The 19,063-nt window shown below is 35.9% G+C and overlaps 1 protein-coding gene across 1 annotated transcript; it reads left to right on the top strand.

Moving 5' to 3' along the window:
* Positions 1–322: 322 nt before the first annotated feature.
* On the top strand, positions 323–18,713 carry LOC132701105 (acyl-CoA Delta-9 desaturase-like). The gene is made up of 5 exons (XM_060668789.1): positions 323–512; positions 14,338–14,603; positions 16,485–16,821; positions 16,878–17,060; positions 18,135–18,713. Exons 2-5 carry the CDS (start codon positions 14,348–14,350, stop codon positions 18,514–18,516), a joined length of 1,158 nt encoding a protein of 385 aa, XP_060524772.1. The 5' UTR covers positions 323–512; positions 14,338–14,347; the 3' UTR covers positions 18,517–18,713.
* Positions 18,714–19,063: the final 350 nt, after the last annotated feature.

Genomic DNA, 19,063 nt, shown 5'->3' with positions numbered 1-19,063 from the left:
TTCCCTCTTTCCTTTTACAGATACGAAGAAGATCTGAACTGATATCAACTTCAGACTATGGTTACTAGAAGCATAAGAAGATCAAGATAGCAGTGTTTGCAATTAAACACTTAAAATTAATTATAATTAAAACATGGGACATCGCGACGTCTCAAACAATGGGTTCGATTGAAATTTGAAGGTGCATTCGCACAATGGCGGCGTAACCCAAATACATCCCGCCGAGCATTAGAAACGAGGATAGTTCAATGTCGGAATGATCTTAATGTTTTGGTATAAAGCGTGTGTGGCAGAATGGTACTTGTCACGTCGACCAGAAGGTACCACGGGTCGGTACCACTCTTTTCCGTATCTCGAGCTTTAAGTAAGAAAGTATTATTGTCAAGGTTCTGATATCTGCCCGCGAACGTGTCCCGTATAGTCCACATCTGAGTCTCTTAGATTTCGCGTAGGGGATAGTTTATTCTGTTGTGGGTTTGCTGTACGGCGGCTGCGAGGGAAATCTAAGCTAGGTAAGTCTTTTATTCTCTCCACTCGTATAAAGTTATTAATATAAATATAAAAAGTTATTCTTTATTCAAGATGAATAATTTAATGGCAAGGTATATAGTAACAAGCAACATCCACTCTAAGTACAAATTTTTAAAGGCAAATTCAAATATCAAATATCTAAAACATCTAGACCTGTAAGGGCCCACATTAGTAAATAAATAAAATTAAGAAATAAATTATAAGTATATATTTTTAAATTCCGTTAATTATTATTTAAATACTAATTCAAGGTGAGGTGAAAGGTTTTGCGAAACGTTGGGTATAGAAGTTTAAAATATTTTTTTTTTGCTTGAAAATATTTACATTACGTATCGTTTTGGATTAGAAGCTTGTAAATCTAGTTTGGACCACACTGTATAATAATAATGTTATTGTATACATCTGTTACGTCTGCGACGTATAATTTTAGGACTAAAATTTCAATCATTTGTTTCGAATTCAAATTTTGAAAGGCAAAGGCAAACGTGAAAATGCTCACAGCATTGAAAATTTTTTTTGTTTTAGAAAATTTTCCTCAAAAACAAATAAATAGAGATGAGGAAATATACTTATTTTGCCAAATTTTAAGTATATAAGTTCAAAATAATAATAAAGGTAAACTAGTAAAAAAAAGTATTTTTTTAAAGAAGGGTTCTTATTTTTACTCGTGACACTTGCAAATAAATAAAGATATATTTTCTAGAGATACGCTTGAACATTTCATTTTCATTCGATGCTATTAACGTCGTTTACTTATTTTTTATTAATTGATTATTATTTAGATATAAATTCAAGGTGAGGTGAAAGGTTCTCTGAAATGTGAAATACAGAAGAATATGTTGATTGGACGACGCTTGTAGTGTAAATTTTTCTATTAAAAAAACTTTATCTTCTTTCCAAAATCGTAGGGGTTTTCAGCCAATAACTAATTGTCTTCATTCCTGAAATCTGTTACGTACGGTTTTAGGGCTAGAGTGTCAATTTATTCAAGTACTTCAAGTACAAATTTTGCAAGACAACAAACAAACGGTTCTTATTTTTAAGCTTGGCACTTAAAAAATTTTGTTTTGGAAAATTTTTCTCAAAAATAATAGGTTAATAAAGATATGTGACACTGTATGAGAGAGATACGCTAGAGAATCTGATTTTTCAACAGTTTCATGAATTTAATTAATTAGAGAATTTTTTTTTTTGCATCTGTTACATCTGTCGCGTAAATTTTGAGGTGTAAATTGTCAATTTATTTCAAGTACAAATTTTGCAGAGTCCGAATTAGTAAATTAATAAGTATTTTTTGAAAAAAGGAACCGTGACAATTAAAAAGGTTTTTTCCAGGAAAATTATCTCAATAATAAATAAATAAAGATATATGAGGAAACTTAATTATCATTTAGATATAAATTCAAGATAGGGAGAAATATTTCACGAAACGTAAGATATAGAAGTTCAAAATAACTTTTATTTGCGTCAAAATGTATCTTTCTATTTGATTTAATTAAATATTATAATAAAAATAAAATAAATATATGCTTTGTTTCAGAAAAATTTCCTCAATAAAATAAATAAAGATATATGAAGCAATTTTGAGCCATATGGCTAACCTAATTATATAGATATAAATTCGTAAAATGTGGTTTCAAGTTTTGGCAAAATTGAAAAGTTCACAACGCGCAGGACTTATAAACGGTACCTGCTTCGAAAATAAACAAAATTGGGGTCAGCGTGCTTCCATCATTTGACCTCCTAGACGGCGAAGAAAAAAAATGCTCTTACAAAAAACTAGTCGTTTGTTCCGTACTGCCTAGCCTTTTCCGTTGGCCGTAAAAATATGATAATAAATGCGAGCCTTTTGTTTCTTTTTTATTCGATCCTCCATGCGCTGAATAACATCTTATCTTTGAGGAATAATTACTTGATTAATTTTAAGACAAACGGATCATATACATTTGTGAGTTAGCACAAGGCTGTTTATCTATATTTGTTTTTTTGGTCTTGGTGATCTCTTGACTTGCGAAATTCGAATTTGACTTTACTCTAACTTGTAGATGGCATGTGCTGACGTCATTTCAAGTATTTCACTAAAAATTGCTATTTTTGAATACTAAAAGACATTTTCTGCGTTCACATTGCAGCCACGAGATACTGGCGGTTCTAGAGCTCTTTATAGAGCACTTAGACCGATTTTCTACTATCGACGAACTAACCAAAATGGGGTTTTCAAAGTGCCCAACATTTTTGAATTCAGAATTGAAAGGCCTCTCTGTAGACATAAAATATACAGGGTTTTGTTTACATCGAAATTCCAGGAGTTGCTGATTGGTCTTCCTCAAGATCTGAAAAATGCTTTTTTCAATTTGAAAATAGTGAACAGGGAAGAATCTATGTCGAGCGAGACACTTAAAATGACCATTGACGAACTAAACCCTCTGTATATCCAAAACGGTTAATTGGTTTGTTCGGAGAGATAAAAATATACAGGGTATACTTATATAGACGGCCAAGATGGCGAAGTCTCTTTGGCGATTTGGTTTCCTCGTCCAAAGCTACATTGAAAACATCCCTTTACAATTTAAAAATAGCCAATAGCCAACAATAGATTTTGTAAAACAAGTTGTAGACGTCTTAAAATAATATTTATATCTTTGGTGAAGTTTATTTTTTAGAATTTCGAAAATTAATTTTCATGGTAACCACGTTTAGACGTAATCCACAGGTTCTGTTAGATAATCATTTCCAAGAACAGTTTTCTTTCGATGTTTGGGCCGCAATTATTGGCGATTTACATTAACTTTATTAAAAACCATTCTACCTGCCTATGAATTAGAGTAAATCTTGAAATAATAATTCCATTTGTTAAAATTTGTGGAATTGCAAAAAAAAGAAAAAAAAATCGAGCATTAATTCAGATTATTTAGAAAAAATCAAAACAAAATAAAACATTAACTCCCCCTATCTTAAAACTAAATGTCTCACGCACACTTGTGTGTCTGCTTTAAAGTTAACCAACCAATAGTTCCCTAAATTTAAGTTTATAGGAAAATGAAGTCAGTGGTGGACATACAGAAGAAGTGTTTTAATAATTTATTTTTAATTGTTTTATTTTTTCTGCTTTCTAAATGTGCTTTTATTCATAGTTTGCTAAAATTTATTTTTGTGGTTATAAATTGATCCACATTATTAATATTATTATTTATTTTACTAAGTTTTTTATGGTTATCTGCGATTATATGTTTCTCTTCATTGGAAGATTTTTAAAAAAATTATTATTTCTTAATTCGCCTATTTTAATTAGCAAAGCTTTGGTTACTTAAAAAGAATTTTTATGAAATTTTCGAGTGTTATTAAATATCCTTACAACAAACGTAATATTTGTGTTTCGCTAAAAAATTATATATATATATATATATATATATATATATATATATATATATATATATATATATATATATATATATATATATATATATATATATATATATATATATATATATATATATTTCAAAAACCAACAATTTTCTTAAACCAGAACTTTTCCTTTGTATCAAACACGATCCTACTGAGTATATATATATATATATATATATATATATATATATATATATATATATATATATATATATATATATATATATATATATATATATATATATCTATTGAATTATATCAAAGACAAGTCAAGGATGTAATTACTAATTCCACACTATTTAGTGACAAAGACAAATATTTTTTAACAATTATGAATCCACAACCGCCTAAATTATATTCTTTAGTTAAATTACATAAACAATATATGCCCATTAGACCAGTGGTGTCTTATGTAACAGCTCCAGCAGTTAAACTCTCTACAAAATTAGTAAATATTTTAAAGTTCCACACAAATTTAAAACAAAATTTCCAATAAAAAATTCTTTTGAATAAATCAACAAAATTAAAGATATCAAAATCCCTTCTAACGCAACTCTATTGTCTTTTGATGTACAAAACTTATTTCCCAGTATTCCACCTATGGATGTGATAGTTTTAGTAGATTTTACCCTAACTCGGAAACAGGTTAACCCATTGGTGAAACAAGATTTGTTAGATTGCTTAATAGTATCTTTAGACCAAAATTGTTTTGAATTTAATGGACAGATTTATACCTCTAAAGAAGGTTTGATTATGGGAAACACACTTAGTCCTTTGTTAGCCGAGATTTTTATGGATAATTTGGAAAATATCATACTAGAACATCCTTTAAGTAAAAGTTTTTTATGGTGGTATAGATACGTGGACGATGTCTTTGCTTGCTTTGTTGGAACGGACAGACAATTGAATTCTTTTTTAAATTACATTAACTCAATACATAATCGTATAAAATTCACTATCGAGATTGAACAGTATAGCTCTATTAATTTTTTAGACTTAACTATTACGAAAGTGCAAAACAAATTAAATTTTTCAATATATCATAAAGCTTCACACACGGACACAGTCATACATAACAGCTCAAATTACCCTTATACACACAAAATGGCTGCATTTAACTCTTTTATACACAGACTTCTTAATACACCACCCTCAATAGAAAATTACAACAAAGAACTTAATATCATTAAACAAACAGCACTGAACAACGGCTACAATCCGTCCATTATAGATAAAATTATAAATAAAAAACAAATACAGACAACAGTAAACTCTATTTATTCGAAACCAAATACAGAACACGAACAATTTAAAACAATTACATACTAGGAGAACCTAGCGAAAAAGTTTCAAAACACTTGTTAAAATGTGGATTAAAAATAGCTTTCAGAACTAACAACACAATAGGAAAATATTTAAAAAACAATAAATCGAAATGTCCAAAATCCCAAAAATCAGGTGTCTACAGGTTGAAATGTGGATCTTGTCCTAAAATTTATATTGGTCAAACAGATAGATCCTTCAAGAAACGCATTAACGAACATATAAGAGCGTTTAAAAACAATAATCTAGATTCTAATTATGCTACACACTTAAACACAGAAAAACACATTTTTGACGACAATTTTGATATATTACACACAACCACAAAAAGTAGAAAATTAAATTTACTGGAAGCCATGGAGATTAACAAAATGAGACATTCAAATGTATTGCTTAACGATCAATTAGATTTAAATACCTCTCCTTTATTGAACTTAAATTCTCGCAACAACATTAATTAAGGTTTTATGGTCACTTTTCAGTATATATAGTGGCAGGTAGTTTGCAAATATTACATTTGATAAAGACACGGTGTTGTCGAAACAATTGTCATGTCAAAATACATAATTTCGTGAAAATCTGAACTTTTAGTTCTTATTTATTCTGTTAAATGGATTTTCATCAAGTAAAAGCCATCTCAGTTCAAAAAAGTTTTTTATCTTAGTAGGCCTTGTTCTGAAAATAAGGCATAACTTTTAATTCGAGGCAATTTAATTAAAGCATTTTTTTTAAACAGCTAGCAAATACTTTAAGTAACACCTAATGTGATGCACCTTAGCAATTTTGGTTTTATAGTTAGTAAAAAAAAATCCCATAGGCTCATAAATACAAACTTAAAAGCTTCGTACCCATGCAAATACCACGGAATATTTTGTTTCGTCCAAATTTCTCTATTTTTTTTCGGTTAGAGGTTTCTAGCACACGCCGAAACGGAACCTGCCGTCCAAATGTAAGGATCATCAAAAATAAAACCACGTAATGAAGCAGAATCGAGTTTAATCCTCTCCGTTCGACAACTACGTCTTCACTAACTCATCGTAAACCCCCAAAAACATCGCATAATAATACCCTAATTATCTCCTCACCGCAGCTTGCCCACCCTGTCCTTTTTGCCTGAGACGCCGATACATTTTACGATCGGCAAAAAAAACAAGGCGGCGCCTCTTTGTTACGGGGTCTTGTCGGATATGACGTAATAATATAAATATTCCAACACTCGGCCATCCTGACTATTGGTCTGTCCTCAGACCTAATGGTGAAATTTAAACGTAACTTAAATCTTTCAAAACTACAATAATTTGACTATTCTAGCTTGGTTCCTAGTCTTACGTAATAAAAAAAACATAATCAATTAGTAGGGTATCTTAAACATAAGCGATATTCCTTTATAAACAATAAAATAAGCAACATTTGCTTATAGGCAACGTTTGCCAAACTACAAAACACGAGCGACGTTCGCTCATAGGCACGTTTGCCAAAATACAAAACACGAGCGACGTTCGCTCATAGGCACGTTTGCCAAAATACAAAGCACGAGCGACGTTCGCTCATAGGCACGTTTGCCAAAATACAAAACACGAGCGACGTTCGCTCATAGGCACGTTTGCCAAAATACAAAACACGAGCGACGTTCGCTCATAGGCACGTTTGCCAAAATACAAAACACGAGCGACGTTCGCTCATAGGCACGTTTGCCAAAATACAAAACACGAGCGACGTTCGCTCATAGGCACGTTTGCCAAAATACAAAACACGAGCGACGTTCGCTCATAGGCACGTTTGCCAAAATACAAAACACGAGCGACGTTCGCTCATAGGCACGTTTGCCAAAATACAAAACACGAGCGACGTTCGCTCATAGGCACGTTTGCCAAAATACAAAACACGAGCGACGTTCGCTCATAGGCACGTTTGCCAAAATACAAAACACGAGCGACGTTCGCTCATAGGCACGTTTGCCAAAATACAAAACACGAGCGACGTTCGCTCATAGGCACGTTTGCCAAAATACAAAACACGAGCGACGTTCGCTCATAGGCACGTTTGCCAAAATACAAAACACGAGCGACGTTCGCTCATAGGCACGTTTGCCAAAATACAAAACACGAGCGACGTTCGCTCATAGGCACGTTTGCCAAAATACAAAACACGAGCGACGTTCGCTCATAGGCACGTTTGCCAAAATACAAAACACGAGCGACGTTCGCTCATAGGCACGTTTGCCATTAATCCTCTTCGTTTTGTATACTAATCCACTTTTTAACATGGTCTGCGGCTACAACAGTTCGTCTACGTTTGAACCCCTCTCGTAAGTCTTCAACTTCGTATCTGTCATTAAATAGTACTTTTGTGATGCGAAAAGGGCCTTTGTATTTCGGATGAAGCTTATGACTGGCACCCGTAGTAGGTATACTCGTTATTAATACTCTAACTAGGTCACCGTCGTTGTACCTTTTGGCATCTCGTCGTGTTTTATCATAGCGTTCTTTTTGTTTTTTCTGGTCCCTCGATATGTGATCCGAAATTTTACACCTAAGCTCTTCCAGGTCTAGCCTATCGATTTCGTCTTGGATTTCATTCAGAATTATTGCCTCTGCCGCATGTTTTGAATTATAGCCAATAAGCGCCTTCATGGGGGTCGAATTAATACCCTTATTAAAACTTGTATTAAGTGCGCTTTGCACTTGTTTTATATATTTGTCCCAATCTCTTTCATCCTTGCCTGCAGCTGTTGTTGATAGCGCACTCACAATGGTTTTGTTATATCGCTCACATTGGCCATTACTTCTGGGCGAAGCAACGGCATTTAAAACGTGCTCTATCCCATAAGTATTACAAAATGTCCTAAAAGTTCGAGATGTAAAAGCTGTCCCTCTATCGCTTATAATTCTGCTAGGTACTCCAAATAGATATATTAGGTCGGTTAAAACCCTAATAACGTATTTACTTTTTTGATTATGTACTGGTTCGATTACAGTGAAATTAGTAAATGCGTCAACAATTACAAAAATATACTTATTCTTCTTTTTGCTTGTCATAAACGGCCCAACATGATCTACATGTAATGTATGAAAAGGAATCGGATGTTTCTCAATAGGGTTCAATTTACATTCTCGTTTAGAAAACGACTGTTTGTAATACATACAACTTAGACATGCGTTAACATATTTCGTTACGAATTTCCTCATTTTTGCGAACCAATAGTTTTCACGAATTCTTTGTAACAGTTTTTCTACACCAAGATGCCCAGAATCATCGTGACACAAACGACAAATTTGCATACGTGCTGCTCGTGGAACAACCCATGCTTTGGTTCCATTTCCTAATTTTTTGTATAATTTGTTATTCCTTAACTCATACTGCTCAAAGTAAAACTTTGTATCGCTATTTTTTATTTTATCGGCTAAAATGTTTCGGATTCTACAAATCTGTTCATCTTGCATTTGTGCGGCGGTAATCCAGTCAGCTTCTGTCAAGTCTATATGAAAAACTTCAACTTTAAAATTATTGTTCGATATAGGGTTTCTGCTAAGAGCGTCAACATGCGTCATCTTTTTGCCGGCCCTGTACTCAATTTCGAAGGTATATTCTTGAATTTCCAGCCACCATCTTCCAATGCGCGGGATCAAATCCTTCTTTGATAAGGTCGTTCGCAAGGCATTACAATCCGTAACCACTTTAAAGTTTATCCCCAATAAATAAACCCGAAAATATTTTAAGGCATAAACTACAGCCATAGTCTCGAGTTCGTATGAGTGGTACTGCCTTTGGTCGCTTGTTGTTTTTTTGCTAAAATAAGAGACAACATGTGTATTACCCTCAGCATCATATTGAAGCAATATTGCCCCGACACCGATGGAACATGCGTCTGTGTGAAGTTCGGTTTCTAATTTAGGGTTATATATTGCAAGAATTGGACAAGATATAAGCTTTTGTTGAATTTGGTGAAATGCTTCTTTTTGTGGTGCGCTCCATATCCAATTCGCACTTTTGCGAGTTAATTTTGTTAGAGGCTCGACAATCATGGAGAAGTTCTTGACAAATTTTCGAAAATAACTTGCTAATCCAAGAAATTGACGCACTTGCTTAACGTTGGAAGGATAATTCATATCCAATACCGCTTGAATTTTCTTCTTACCTGGCCTCACTCCTTCTGCACTGATTTCTCTCCCAAGATATTCTATAGTAGTTGCAAGAAATACGCACTTACTGATTTTTAAAGTAAGGTTATGTGCACGAAGTTGGATTAACACCTTTTTTAAGCGTTCTAGTCCCTCCGCAACCGTCAATGAAGGAATTATAATGTCATCTATATAGGGGAAGGCAAATTCATCTTTTAACGGTCCCAGAACCTTGTTTATTAATGATTGAAAAACTGAAGGCGCATTTGCTAACCCAAAGGGCATCCTTAAAAATTCGTAATGGCCATCGGGTGTTACAAATGCAGTCTTTTCAATGGAATTAGCAGCCATGCGAACTTGATAAAAACCGGATGCTAAATCTAAACTGGTGAAATACTTAAATCCTCCTAATTTGTCGATTTGGTCTTCGATATGTGGCAATACACCACGGTTTTTAATGGTTACTGCATTGAGATGTCTAAAATCAACGCACATTCTATAGCCTCCATCCTTTTTTTTAACAAGTGTAATCGGGCTGGAGTACGGAGAATTGGATTCGCGGATGACTTCATTATCCAAAAGTTCTTGAATCATATTTCGGAGAATACCCCTTTCAACCTCAGGCATACGATAAGGATAACGTACAACCGGTGTGTCGACTATACATTTTATCTCCATCTCTACCGTATTCGTATTTCCTAAATTTTCCATGGAAGATGAAATGCAATCCGAAAAACTATGCAATAAGGAAATACATTTTACTTTATCAGCCTCTGAAATAGGGCCCAAATTTACACTATTTAAATCCATAGTGTCATAAACCTCAACCAAACTCACAGACACACTTGTAATGGGGAATAAGCTGTATAAAACTAATCGATCGTCACGTTTAATCATGATTACATGTTCTTGGTTAATAAAATCCCGACCAACTAATAAATCATATTTAAGGTATTTGTCCGGAAGAATTATGGCACTTACTTGTGCCGAAACCCCTTGTATAGTAGCGGTTATTTTACAAAGGGACCTACTATCTAAAGAAGTGCCCATAAAACTACACAAAGTCATACTCTCCGAATCAATACGTTGCAATCCAAATCTCTTAACGAGGGACTCCTTTATTAGCGTATTTGAACTGCCCGAATCTATTAAACATTTTATTTTTTTGCCAAAAATTCGGGCGGGCTGTAAGAATATATTAGGAAACTTTTCCTTTGCTAACAGATTAACGTGCTGTATTTCCTTTTGTAAAAAGGGACACTTTTCTTTAGTGTGACCTAGTTTTTTGCAATTATTACATTCAAGACGTGGTTTTTTGCAGTTAACTGAAATGTGACCCGGAATACCACAATTGTAACACGTTGGGCGGGACTCAGATTTTCTAGAAAATTCTTTATTATTCGAATTTCCTCGATTGAAGCCAGTCCAAGGCAGACGTTTGAATTTAGTGTTATTCTGACGAAAACTACAAATTTCCGTAGGCATGTTACCCACGGTGTTTAGATACGCATAAAGTGCATTAGCATTCTCATGCTGTGCGGCTCTAACAGTTCGCGATATATTATCGTCTTTAATACCGCCGATTACTGCATCAATCAAATAAACGTCGGGTATATTTATGTTAAGTGCCCTTAATTTAAGACATTTTTTTAAAACAATAATCTCCTAGGTTTTGTCCCGGCTTAGTTTCGTAATTAGCAGCGTCCTTTAGTAACTTGGAAAATGGAACAGACTTACGGAAATAGAGGCTCATTGATGTTTTAATTTCAATCCAGCTTGAGTCATACTCCACGTTCTCGTCGTACCATTGACGAGCATTACCTCGTAATCGTCCGGAAATTATTCGAAGAATAGTATCATCGTCCCACTGATAACGTTCTGCCAAACTATCCACTTTACTCAACCAATTATCCACCATCACGTCATCCCGACTTGGGTCAAATTTTGGCACTAAAAGTTCGTCTCCCGCGCGAAAGACCGGCTTACGCCTTTTTAAATCATTTAATTCTTTTCTCAAACGTTTTATTGTCCGTTTTCTCCTCGAGCTATTATCGGAAGAGCTATAACTCGAATTCGAACTGTCACTATCACTTCCCGAAGACGAGGATGAACGTTCTTTCCGTTTATTACGCTTTTCACTTGTAACTGTTTTCGATTTAAATCTTCCCATGACGTACAATAATTTTAACTTGTCCGAGAAGAGAAAAAAAAAAACGATTGTAAGTGATTTTAGTAAAATCCCACCGCTGCTTTGTAAGGATCATCAAAAATAAAACCACGTAATGAAGCAGAATCGAGTTTAATCCTCTCCGTTCGACAACTACGTCTTCACTCTCTCATCGTAAACCCCCAAAAACATCGCATAATAATACCCTAATTATCTCCTCACCGCAGCTTGCCCACCCTGTCCTTTTTGCCTGAGACGCCGATACATTTTACGATCGGCAAAAAAAACAAGGCGGCGCCTCTTTGTTACGGGGTCTTGTCGGATATGACGTAATAATATAAATATTCCAACACAAAATACAAACACCCGAAAAAAAAACGGGGTCAGTGTGCTTCTATTATTTCGAACCATTAACTTGACGAATGTTGCTAGTGAAAGACGGCGTTTCTATGGGAAACTTTACGGTTAAAAAAAAGGTTCGGTTTAACGCCTCGAAGATAATTGATTGTCCGATAAATATTTACGACTCCGCAACCTATCTATCGTAAAATAACCGGTATAAAGTATAAACTCTAAAATGTGAGTCGTTTTGCGGTGAAACTTCGACAAGTCATTACGAATTATCGAATGCGGCGCGATAGACAATGGAATAACGCGAATAGAAAGTGAACTTGATATTGACATTGAAGTGGGGCGCTTTAGTAGCGATTGCATGCGCAATACACGATGTAAATAGATGGTCAACTGCGATAGAAACAAATGAATCTTACTGTGCTGCCACCGTGATCGAAGTGTGAACTAAATTTTATTTATATGCTCTAAAACTTAATTAATTAATTACTTAACTAATTTCGACATAATATGCATAATCTAATAACTAGTATTTTCGACAGTTATATGACTTAAGCAATACTTAACGGATAATAAACAAAACATTGCTTAGATTCATTTAATTCAAAATTTTAACTGTGGTCCGTGTGTGTCATAATACAATCAATTAAATTACAAGCAATTTAATACCAAATGGCTGGAAACCCCTAGTTAAATATACTTTTACAAAGAAAACTACCCTTTATTTTAAGCAAGGAATTTAATCATATTAATATTAACATATTAGGCACGTGACATATATTTCATCGCAGTGATTAAAATGTGACGTTACGGGATTTTGAAATACAATAAATACATTTTCAACATAGGTTAATATGATTGGTAAAATTAAATTTCGTATCCGAAACTAGACCCAAAGCTTTATGGGAATATCTATCTATCTCTCTATCTACCAGGCAAGTTGATACGTTCGCAGCTGGTTACTATAAATTAAAACCTTCGGAAACCTTCATTCTATACGAGGGGGGACGGAGAGTTTTCGACCTAACCAAGAAAAACGATGGTTTTTTTTTTTGCTTTATTTTTCAACGTGATCTCGATCAACACTGATATATTTCTCATGACCGACTGATTTGGTTATACCAGATCTAAACGTAGATTCGTCAAGCTCCTCGAAATACTGATTTACAGCGTCGATAACTTCTTCTTTGCTCTTAAATCAAGTCATTTTTTGAGGTTAGGAAACAGGTAATAGTCGCTGGAGGCTAAGTCTGGCAAGTAAGGTGGTTGCGGCATCAATTCAAACTTCAATTCGTGGATCGTGACGAATCAAAATTTTTTTCTTCGTCAAATGAAATCGTTTAGTTTGCACCTCGAGCTTGAAATGTTGCCATAACTCTGCGTAATATTTCCAAGGTAATCAATGTATATAATTCCTTTCGCATCCCAAAAAACAGTAGCCATAACCTTGTATGTCTTTTTTGGAGTTGGTTCCCCTTTTGCAACCCAGTGTTTTGACTGTTTCTTATTTTCTTAATGGTTTGCTTAATAGTTGAATGATGGGGAGGAGTCTCCTAATGTTGAAAACATCTCTTCTTTAATTTGTTTTGGTGTAAAACCTTACAATTAGAAGGAAAAAAGTAGACCTAGTGGTGCCACCTCTTGGCCAGATCGGAAACTTTTCATCTCACCCTCGTATATATATTTTTAATTTTAACGGCAAGGTCTTCTACTACCTAATGGTCTTCAAAATGGTGGTTAAATATCTCAAATCCATTAAAATGGCTTCTTTGTATACTGGGGTGGAGCAAAGACTGAAAGAGTGCACAATAAAGATAAATAAACTTAAATAAAGTAAAGCCATTCAAAATAAGAATGAGATGGAGTAATTGGAATTTTCAAGAAGTAGTGGAGTTACCACTGAAGAGAAATGAAGCAACCTCCTCCTTTGTTCTAGTACGACGTGACACTGGTGCAGGTATTTTGATAACTCAAAATATTTAAACATTTGCTCGAAACATATACTGAAGTTTACATAAAATATTCATTTCACATGGTCCACATTGTATCTTCCCTCATCAATTAATCTTTTGTTGGTACATAAACCAAATCCTAACGCCATATCAATAGTTTTAATAACAGTCCAGCGTCCGACTTCAACTTTATTCGACAAATACCTAAATAAACAACAATTTGCGTTGTAACAGTACCGATATATTAGCACAAGTCGGTTTATTTCCACGTAACAACAAAGACTTTTACATTATTCACGGCCATTGGTATAATTACACCGCGAAAATGGTGGCCTTACAATCGTTCGCACGACAAAATATTCTTTTAATATATTATAAGGACCTCATTGAATATGGTTCCAATACGAAACTTAACCTTTCAGTGCAGGTTAAGAAAAATTTAAAACCCATTATTTATGACACACCCTGTAGAAAATTTACGTCGCAGGTTGAACGACATGGCGCCCCCAGCGCTAGGCTCTGTACCCATGTTCCTAGCGGAAGCTAAAATCATCCGCAAAGGCGACGACGCTCCTAAGGTCCAGGCGGTCCAAGACGACACCCAACGCAGAACGACCAAATCTGTCCCGAAATCCGAGAAGTATCGGTGGAAGATAGTATGGAAGAACGTTTTTATCTTCATCATGTTACATTCCTTTATGCTGTACGGGATGTACCTCTTGTCGAAAGTGTCCTGGACTACAATCATCTTTAGTAAGTAACGCACTTCGTGTTGTAACGATTCGACACTGCTTTATACTTGGGTGAAGAAGAAACGACCATTTTTTTCCAACCATTTACTTGTAAGAAGCATGAGTCTGGCAAAACTGACTTTAGAAGAGATGAGTAACCGATTCCCTAACACACCTCAATCTGATATTACCAAATGGACATCTTTAAAGTGGAAGGAGGAAAAATGACTTTCATTTCCCAGTATTCTTTCCATTTGCCTGTAGGTCACTTGAGTTTCACAATATCACATCATCGACTGCGTAAACAACACCAAAGGACAGTTTTATACGCCGAACATTAACCTCGTACTGCTGGCTTTCTGAAGAACTACTTTTCTTGTTTATCTTCGTTTACTCTAATCTTCCTTTCAAGTCAAGCTCGAGATGTGCTAACTAGCAGCTAACCAAATGGCATTTGGATTAATAAACTCCCAATGGCGATTCGTTGGCCAATCTTTTCTCATTCATTGCAGTTGCAAAAAACCTAAATAACAATTCGAGACTTGTTTGTCATTGGAAGAAACAGAAACCGCCTCTTTTTCGATCACTATTTTCCTCTGAGAGACATGAATCCGTACAAATGATTAAAGAAGAATCGATTTCAAACAGATCTCACAATCGATATCTAGAGGAGGAAGAAACCGACTTTAATTATCCAGTTTAATTACATTTGCCTGAAACCTACTTGAGTTTCACAATATTTGGTTCATATAATGCGTCTTCGCACACAAGACCATAGGACAATTTTAAACGTCATACATTGATCTTTTTGCTTTTCTTGTCCATGTTCGTTTAGTCTAAATCTCCATTCAAGTCAAGGTTGAGATGTGGTAACTAGCAGCTAGCCAAATGCCATTGGACAATTCAAGACTGGTTTGTCCTCGGAAGAGGAACCTTTGAGAGCCTGCTGTTCAAGCCAAGCTCGACATGTGCCAACTAGGAGCTAACCAAACGGTACTTGTAACCAACCTTCCATCAATCAACCAACAATGAAAAATACACTTACAAAATACGATGTTGCAAAACATCTTGGAGATAAACTCAAGCGAATGAAGGCTTGGCTAAAGAATTTAAGGCAATGGCTTGGAATGTCCTGCAATCACCTGCTTGGAATAGCTGTCAACAAAGTCAGGATAGCCATGATTATAGCCAACTTTCGCTATTAGGCGGGACCAGAAGACAAATAATGCAGGACAGTTTTGGTTAGTTTTTTCCGATAACCGACTTTAGATTCGCAATATCTGGATCATGACATCATTATCTTCGCAACATCAGTTACTTTTCTTTACCATCTTCGACTCGGTTGAATCCAAGCTAACTATCAGCTAACCAAACGGCACATGTAGCAATGTTTGGACTAATGGTTGCGATTGGTTGACCAATCTTTTTTCATTCATTAAATTTGGTACTACCCAAACGACCTTGAAGAAGAAATCACCATTTTTTTAATCGATGGGCACAAATCTGACCTTAGCACTACCTCTTGGTTCAACAAACTTCAATCTGACACTACCCAATCGACTTTATTAAAGAAATTCGTTGGTCAACAATACAGGACAGTTTTATGCCCTTCAGAAGAGAACTATGGAGATCTAAGAAGAAGAGTAATCAACCTCTTCTTTGAATCAATTCATTCAAATGGACCTCAATGTGACAATACCCAATCAACAATGCAGAGCACGTTTATACCACTTTAAAGGAGGAAACCCCTCTCGTTATCCAGTTTTCCCTTCGTTACCTACGGCATCAATACCAGGAGACGTTTTATACATCTTACATGATCTCGGACCACCCCTTTCCCGTCTTTCCTCGAAGTGACCAAATGGTACTCGAGTGGTTGACCGAGCTTTTCTCGTTACCGTAGCTTATTTGTACACGATGTTCGCTGGCTTCGGCATCACGGCGGGCGCTCACAGACTGTGGGCTCACAGGACTTACAAGGCAAACTTTCCCCTGCGCCTGTTCCTGATGCTCGCGCAGAGCGCCGCCCTTCAAAACGACATCCACGAGTGGGTGAGGGATCACAGGGTGCATCACAAGTTCACCGACACGGACGCCGATCCTCACAACGCTAAGCGAGGCTTCTTTTTCTCGCACATCGGATGGCTCATGGTGAAGAAGCACCGAGACGTGATAGAAAAGGGCAAAACGGTAGACATGAGCGACGTAATCGCCGATCCGTTGGTCAGGTTCCAGATAAAGTAAGCGTAGAGGTTTAAACCGACGGAATGAACGAAATATCTGGAGTTTCGGTTAGGTATTACGTCCCGTTGATCATAACTTTGTGTTTCCTGCTTCCCTCGGTCGTGCCGTGGTACTTCTGGGGCGAAGACGGCTGGAGGTCTTTCGTGGTATGCGTCATGAGGTACACGGTGTCCCTGAACGGAACTTGGTTGGTGAACAGTGCCGCTCACATCTACGGGATGAAACCTTATGACAAGTAAGCAGAATTTTTCGAGAGCTTATATCTTGGCAACGGTAGGTCCTGCGGGACCTCCATTGGTACAGAAATTATCAGCGTCGAAAAAAAAAATTTGTCTGTTCTCCGTTTCTCGACAGACGGGGCATTAAATTGCGATAACTTTCGAACGGTTTGACGCACTGCCTTCAAAATTAGTTTTTACCTATTGTACAGGGTGTTCAAAATATATAATTTGCGGTTTTCTTCTATCTCACACGCTTCTCGAGATATTTGAAATAGTCCACGTGACAGTCGCTATATCTCGCACTCAATATAGACGCGATGACGTCATTCACTATTACGGCGTACCGAATATTTTCTCAAAAACTATTTCCTCTGTGTAAAAAATTCATATTTCAGGAAACGTGATATAACTTTTACTTCTGGCATTTTCTGGAATATGTGGTGTGTCGATTATGTGTTAAAAAAAACAAAGATTAACGAAAATTGCCGTAAATTTGGTTTAAACAGTATCGTTCTTTGTAGAGAGTGACAGTTTCCGCTTTCGTCTATCATACAGGGTGCGCGAAAAATTTGAAATAGTATCATTGGAAATCGCGCATTATTTGGACAAATTTTTATATTTATCAAAGTAACTTTAATTTTCTACCAGACGTGAAAGACACTTTATACGGGGTGCATGCGCAATAGTTTATTTTGAGAACTATAACTAATCATTATTGTTAAAGGAAAAGAAAGTAAAACGGAAAAAAACTTGAAAAAATGAAGATCAATGAAGTTTGAATATTTTGAAGCATTTCTCATTTTCTTTTCCTTTTTCGAAGGAATATTATTACCAAAGTCGCTTTAATTACTCGTAATAAGTGAAAGGTTCTAGGAAAATAGTTTTGGTTACTTCAATACAAAAATTTATATACCAATAATAATAATAACTATTATGTCTGGCATTTTTTGGAATATGTACAGGGTGTGTGGATTATGGGTTAAATAAAACAAAGATATCCCGAAAATTGCCGTTTTCGCGGGTAAATTATTAGTCGCAAATGAAAAACTATAAAACAGGAAAGCAATCTTGTTATCATCACGTTCAAGGTCGATCAAACCGACGGAGAATAGGTTCGTGTCGTTCATGGCTTTCGGCGAGGGCTGGCACAACTATCACCACGTGTTCCCCTGGGATTACAAGGCGGCTGAACTGGGCAACTACAGGCTAAACTTCACCACGGCGTTTCTGGACCTGATGGCGAGGATAGGCTGGGCGACAGAGTTGAAGACCGCTTCGGAGGAGATCGTTAAGAAGAGGGTGCTGAGGACGGGGGACGGTACTTACCCCAACATCGAGAGTATGGTGGCGCAGATGGCGGGACAAGATCACCACCACGACGACGGGGAGCTGATATGGGGCTGGGGCGACAAGGACATGAAGGAGGAGGAGAAGAACGACATCAAGTTTTACAACGGCATCAGAACGTGAGAGTAATCACGACGCGTGTGGCGGGAAAATGTGATAAGCGTTTCATGTAAATAGGTTTCCAAATTAACGAGTATTTTTCGCCTTATTATTTCATACGATAGTTTTTAGAATAATTACGACCGCAACTCTGCGATTATCATAGTTAGCGACTAAGATATTATTTATTTATAATGATTGCGAATATTAAACGGTTTTACATAACGCGGGTTTTGATTTCCTTGTCCGTTCTATTTCGCAAATGGTTTTGCGTCAAGCGGCGCTGCATATTAAACGGAAACGTTAAATCAAGCTTTGATTTAAAAGTGTCATTTTTTTTTCAGTTCGCGCCCTGCGCGCACGCCGCTGGTTCACGTTTAAAGCACCCTTTAAAATTCCCGGGCGGCGTAAAAAATACAATAAAACATTTCTTCCTTAAATTTTTTCAAAACTGAAAGTCTGAGATACAGCTATAGTTTGCTTAAATTTCTCATTGTACATCTGCCTACGTTAGTGTATTACTGGGTACGAAAAGTCGCGGTATCTCTATGATAGACTGGTCAGGTGTCAC

Source organism: Cylas formicarius, unplaced genomic scaffold, assembly GCF_029955315.1.
Source record: "Cylas formicarius isolate icCylForm1 unplaced genomic scaffold, icCylForm1.1 PGA_scaffold_4__25_contigs__length_36172078, whole genome shotgun sequence".
Classification (NCBI taxonomy): domain Eukaryota; kingdom Metazoa; phylum Arthropoda; class Insecta; order Coleoptera; family Brentidae; genus Cylas; species Cylas formicarius.
The sequence above is the reverse complement of the archived record's forward strand: the minus strand, read 5'-3'. Positions and strand labels throughout refer to the sequence as shown.

What these genes read in the sequence shown, in the direction of transcription:
- LOC132701105 (XM_060668789.1), top strand. Translation starts at nt 14,348, where the DNA reads ATGGCGCCCCCAGCGCTAGGCTCTGTACCCATGTTCCTAGCGGAAGCT. An exon ending in TTGGTCAGGTTCCAGATAAA is followed by an intron (nt 16,822 to 16,877) that starts GTAAGCGTAGAG and finishes AGTTTCGGTTAG; the next exon opens with GTATTACGTCCCGTTGATCA. An exon ending in GGGATGAAACCTTATGACAA is followed by an intron (nt 17,061 to 18,134) that starts GTAAGCAGAATT and finishes ATCACGTTCAAG; the next exon opens with GTCGATCAAACCGACGGAGA.